The sequence below is a fragment of the Gallinula chloropus genome (genome assembly GCF_964237585.1).
Source record: "Gallinula chloropus genome assembly, chromosome: 1".
Taxonomy (NCBI): Eukaryota; Metazoa; Chordata; class Aves; order Gruiformes; family Rallidae; genus Gallinula; species Gallinula chloropus.
Window position 1 is genome coordinate 1,001,239 of NC_140085.1, and position 6,000 is coordinate 1,007,238.

The 6,000-nt window shown below is 64.0% G+C and overlaps 1 protein-coding gene across 1 annotated transcript in view; it reads right to left on the reverse strand.

Annotated features, from left to right (window-relative positions):
• Positions 1 to 6,000, reverse strand: part of SND1 (staphylococcal nuclease and tudor domain containing 1) — a gene marked incomplete at its 3' end in the record, with an annotated part of 86,381 nt that overhangs the window by 51,713 nt on the left and 28,668 nt on the right. Inside the window, exon 10 of the mRNA XM_084263974.1 lies at positions 4,004 to 4,117. Coding sequence (XP_084120100.1) covers positions 4,004 to 4,117 — 114 coding nt within the window. The remainder of the gene's footprint in view (positions 1 to 4,003; positions 4,118 to 6,000) is intronic.

Below are 6,000 nucleotides of genomic sequence, written 5' to 3' on the forward strand. Positions count from 1 at the left end.
AGTTTGCTCTCTAAGCCATGAGTAACTTCAACCAGGATGCTGGAGGCTGCAATCCACACAGGAGGAACGCTGCTGTGCCAGCTCACAAACCCATCCAGCCTGGATCAGGTCCAGCCCACACAGATCCCATGGGAACCAGGCTCCAGCCACGTGGCCGTACCGCTGCCTTCAGCTGGGGCAGGTAGGAACCCCCCCCTCCCCTCCTTCCTTGGGATAGAGATTGGGATCAGATCAGCCCAAATCCCATCCCCCCACCAAAAAAAACCCCCTCCCACCCTGGAATTTCACCCCCTGCTGGAATCCAGCTGTATCCTGGGGTGCCAGATGGGCTGCCCAACAGTCGCCCCAGCGCCGCTCCACCGGCACGGCACAGCTCACTGAGCTGCTGCCCAGTCCACACCAGTACTTGGCTCTGTGACAGGAGCCAGGGATGAGCTACAGTGATCCTTGTAAGGGGAATTCAGAGGAGACGAGGCACTGATGAGCTCAGGGGGTTGGTTGCCTCTCCTCCATCTTTCACGCCCGTTTGGCAGCACAAACCCTGCTCACTGAGTCAGGGGAAGGAGAGTAAGGGGAAGGAGATCTGCTCTCCAGGAGGATCCTCTCTCTCTGGTCAGTGTCCCTCACCAGCCAGGGCTCATCTGGGCTGTGGTAACCTTGGGTGAACTCCAGCACACAGCTCCTGCTTCAAGCTTCAAGCTGGGAACATCCTCAGGGATGCTGCTGACAAGCTGGATGTCCCCAGGGAGCTGGGCTGAGCGAGGGGATGTGTGTCACCCCCCTCCCTCCTTTCCACCTCCCTCCGGGTTCCTCTAAGGCTGGTTGACTTGGGTGAGCCATTCTGAGAGGGATGAAAGCACTGGGAGCAATGGGAGATGCTGGGAGACACTGGGAGATGGGGCATTACACCAAGGAAAGGAGGGATGCTCCTTGGGAAGGGATGGAAACCCTGAGTTCCCCCAGTGATGGATGACAGGAGACAAGCTGGGTGCCTGTGACTGCCCTAAATTCATCCAGAATGGAAAGTCATGGGGGTGCATCTCCCAAAACCAGGGATCCCAGGAAGTCCCAGCATGGATACCAATCCCTTGTGCCCCTGGATCTGGCTCCCAGGGGGAAGGTTATTCCAAGGAGCCGACCGGCACATCCCGGCTCTCCTCCATCCTCCCCAGCCACAAAGACATCTGGAAAGCTTGGGGAGGCTTAGGGGACCCCTAAATCACACCCAAGGGTTTTGGGGGGACCCCTCCAGGCCCCTTCTTGGACACAAGGTTGTGTAAGCACAGGGCAGGGGCACAGCCTGGCTCCCAGGAGCGGAGCTGCCTGCCAGGGATGCGCTCCGGGGCAGGCACAGTGAGAGCCATGGAGGAAAAGCCCAGTGCCAAGGCTGGGAATGCCAGAGCTCAGCACCAGAGCTGCTGCTGCTCCTGAACTGGAGAGGGGCCAGAGGTGACAAGCCAGGGTTGGGTGGGTGGGTGGGTGGGGGGGGAGCAAGCCCTGTTTTTGGCACTGAACAAGCCTGGGTTGCCGTAAGCGCCGTGCGCCGGCACCCCAACTGCCCCCCTCCCCCCAAAAAAGGGGGAAGGGGGTGCTTTGCCAATCCCCCTCACAGTGCTTTGCCAAACACCCCCAGTGCTTCCCTCACCAGCCAACGTGCCACCTCAGAGCATCCTCCACCAAGCTCCTGAGCAGCTGAGCAGCAGCCCAGCCGCGCTGCGCCGCAACGCCGCCTCTCCCGGCACCTGCCCGGCGAGCTGAGGGTGCCAGAGGAGCCTCTGCAGGGCCAGGAGGAAGCGCTGGGCGTTCCCAGCTAGGGATGGAGCTCTTTGCCAAGCTGCCCTCCCTCCAAAAAGCCCCAGCAAAGCACCAGGCAGACACCTGCCAAACCATCTGTCGAGCAGCTCTCGCCGTGCCCAGCGCGGCACCGGCGGCTCCCACCGAGGGAAGAGAGACCCACACGCCCAAAGCAGCACCTGGCTGGCTGGAAAAGCTCCTTTCCAGGGGGAAAAAACACCTCTGCTGTTGCTGGGATGGGATCATAGGATCATGGAATCATGGAGTGGTCGGGGTTGGGAGGGATCCCAAGGGTCCCAGAGCTCCAACCCCCCTGCCACAGGCAGGGACACCAACCTCCAGGCCTGGAGCTACACAAGGTTGCCCAGGGCCCCAGCCAACCTGGCCTTGAACACCCCCAGGGATGGGGCACCCACCCCCTCTCTGGGCAGCCCCTTCCAGCCCCTCACCACTCTCTCTGCACAGAACTTCCCCCAATATCTCATCTCCCCCTTCCCTCCTCCAGCTTCACTCCAGCCCCCTTGTCCTGCCAGTCTCTGCCCTTTAACAAGCCCATTCCCCTCCTGTTCCTCTGCTCCCCTCAGGGACTGGAAGGTGCAATGAGGTCCCCCCACAGCCTTCTCTTCTCCAGGATCATGAATGAGAAGCTTGATTCCCAAATCCCAAGCCCTGGACAGCTCGTGGGGCTGGGCTGGCACTGAGCTCTGTGCCAGCATCCCTGGGCTGGCAGCTCCAGTGGGTTGCCAAAGGGCTCACGGTGGGATGTTGGTGTCCCATCCATACCCTGGGGTCTGGTGGGCTTTGGGAAAACCACAGCTCTTCCTAAAGCTGGCACAGGGCTGGTGGGGAGAAGGGTGAGGGGGGAGCAGTGGTGCTGCCATCCATTAAGGATGGATCCATCCATTAAGGAAAGGAGCCATCCAGAGGGATCTTGACAGGCTGGGAAGGTGGGACTGGGTGAACCTGATGGGGTTCAACACTGGGAAGTGTCAGGTGTTGCACTTGGGCTGGAGGAATCCCAGCCATGGATCCAGCCTGGGAGAAGAGCTCCTGGAGAGCAGCCCTGCTGAGAAGGACCTGGGGGTTCTGGGGGGGGAGAAGCTTCCCCTGAGCCAGCAGTGGCTCTGGCAGCTGGGAAGGGCGATGGGATCCTGGGCTCCATCAGCAGAGGGGTGGCAGCAGGGACAGGGAGGGGATTGTCCCTCTCTGCTCTGCCCTGTCAGGCCCCAGCTGGAGTCCTGTGGCCAGAGCTGGGGCCCCAGGACAAGGAAGATGTGGGGCTGGTGGAGAGGGGTCAGAGGAGCCACAGAGATGCTCAGGGGGCTGGAGCAGCTCCCCTATGGAGAGAGGCTGAGGGAGCTGGGCTGGGTCAGCCTGGAGAAGAGAAGGCTGAGGAAATCTGGGAATGAAGCTCTGAGGGGACACATCCCTGTGCCAGGGAAATCTGGGATGGGTCTGGAGTGGGTGCTGCCTGGTGACACCGTGTAGGTACCAGATGCTGCTGCCCCAGGAGAGGGCTGTGGGCATGAAACCAGCACCCTGGCCCAGCAGAGATGCTCTGAGGGGGGTGAAGGGTGCATGGCAGAGCTGGTTTTGGGTGCTACCATAGGGTCTGGCACACACCAGGTCATGGGATGCTCAAGCCCAGTGCACTGGGGACTGAACCACGTGTGGTGTTTATCAAAGGATCGGGCCCCAGGGTCTCTCCAGGGGTCCCCAAATCAGAGCTGAGCATCCCTCAGGCCAGAGCTGGGGCTGCAGCAGATGAGGAAAGGCCCAGCCCAGCCCAAAGCCTAGAGCTGGCACTGGATCTGAGGGTGCTGGACCCCGCTGCCCACCCACCCACCCACCCACCCACCCAGGGGCATGAGACCACCAGGGATGGGCACCCTACAGCTGGGGCAGCACCCCCCACGCTGTGGAAACAGGGCTCACCCACCTCCCCAGAGCACACAGCCCTGACAACACGCCATGCAGATGGGGAAACTGAGGCAGGGGACCAGGGCAGCCCACTCAGAGCCTCCCCAGGGGTCTCCTGCATCCCAAACCCAGAAGGGAGTGAGGAGATGGAGAGGGATGGGGGGGGGTCAGACCACACTGGTGAGGAGCCTCATGAGGAGAAGGCTCCATACTGGGACAGCTGGGGGTGACTGGGAGCAGAGCAGTCGCCCTTATCTCACCCCCCCAGACCCCTCCCCACCCAGCTCACCTGGGTGCTGTCCCCCTCCAGCCTGGGGGGTCGGATGCTGGAGAGGTGGATGGTTTTGTGGTCCCCAGAGTTGAGCTTCACCACGATGGCATCAGCGTTCAGCACCTGCATCACCTGGGGAGGGGAGAGAGGCAGAGCTCAGCACCCTAAGGGGCACCTGCCCAGGCTCTGGGACACATCCTGACCCCAGCCCAGCTCCATGCCCAGCAAGGTGCCCAGCACCAGCACCAAGGAGCTCGGTGTTGGCTGGAGGCAGCTGGTGGTGCCACAGCACACCAGCACCTTACTGGTCACCCAGCACCCTGCCCTGTGGCTCAGCATCCCCAGGGATTCAGTCCCAAACCCAAACCAGAGAGGGGAGCAGACTACTGAGGGCACCCAGCTCCCACCAGCTCACCAGGCCCTTCCCTGCCTCCTCCCAGTACAAACCCAGTTCCCCCAGTCACACCACAGCAAAAGGGGCACAGCAGGGACAGGATGGGACCCCAGGAGCACAGCGGGGTCAGGATGGGACCCCAGGGGCATGACAGGGTCAGGATGGGACCCCAGGGGCACAGCAGGGTCAGGATGGGACCCCAGGAGCACAGTGGGGACCCCAGGAGCACAGCAGGGTCAGGATGGGACCCCAGGGGCAAGTTGGTGTCAGGATGGGACCCCAGGAGCACAGCGGGGTCAGGATGGGACCCCAGGGGCAAGTTGGGGTCAGGATGGGACCCCAGGAGCACAGCAGGGTCAGGATGGGACCCCAGGAGCACAGTGGGGACCCCAGGAGCATGACAGGGTCAGGATGGGACCCCAGGAGCACAATGGGGACCCCAGGAGCACATCAAGGTCAGGATGGGACCCCAGGGGCACAGCAGGGTCAGGATGGGACCCCAGGAGCACAGTGGGGACCCCAGGAGCACAGCAGGGTCAGGATGGGACCCCAGGAGCACAGTGGGGACCCCAGGAGCACAGCAGGGACAGGATGGTACCCCAGGAGCACAGCAGGATCAGGATGGGACCCCAGGGCAAGTTGGGGTCAGGATGGGACCCCAGGAGCACAGCGGGGTCAGGATGGGACCCCAGGGGCATGACAGGGTCAGGATGGGACCCCAGGGGCACAGCAGGGTCAGGATGGGACCCAGGAGCACAACGGGGTCAGGATGGGACCCCAGGAGCCCTGTGCCCCCCAGCAGAGCCCTGTGCCCCCCCAGAGCTCTGTACCCCCCCAGCAGAGCCCTGTGCCCCCCCGCAGACCACTGTGCCCCCCCCCCAGCAGACCCCTGTGCCCCCCCCAGAGCCCTGTGCCCCCCCAGAGCCCTGTGCCCCCCAGCAGAGCCCTGTGCCCCCCAGCAGACCCCTGTGCCCCCCCAGAGCCCTGTGCCCCCCAGCAGAGCCCTGTGCCCCCCCCCAGCAGAGCCCTGTGCCCCCCCCAGATCCCTGTGCCCCCCCCAGCAGAGCCCTGTGCCCCCCCCAGAGCCCTGTACCCCCACCCAGAGCCCTGTGCCCCCCCAGCAGAACCCTGTGCCCCCCCAGCAGAGCCCTGTGCCCCCCACCCAGAGCTCTGTGCCCCCCCCAGCAGAGCCCTGTGCCCACCCAGAGCTCTGTGCCCCCCCACCCAGAGCCCTGTGCCCCCCCAGAAGAGCCCTGTGCCCCCCAGCAGAGCCCTGTGCCCCCCCCAGCAGACCCCTGTGCCCCCCAGCAGACCCCTGTGCCCCCCAGCAGAGCCCTGTGCCCCCCCAGCTCCCTGTCCCCCCACCCCCAGCCCCCAGGGGAGGGATGGGGGGGCGAGGCGGGGGGGGGGGGGCTGCTCCATCCCTCCCAGCCCCCACCCCAGCACTGGCTCATGACCAGCCTGTGGCAGGGGGTGGCTCCCAGCACACTCAGCTCAGCCCTGGCCCAAATTCCTGGGTGCCTGAAGAGGAGCTGACGCAGGGAATGAGGAGGAGGAGGAGGAGGAAGAGGAGGAGGAGGAATGGGGGAGCCTTCAGCCTCCCATCCCATCCCCTGAATCC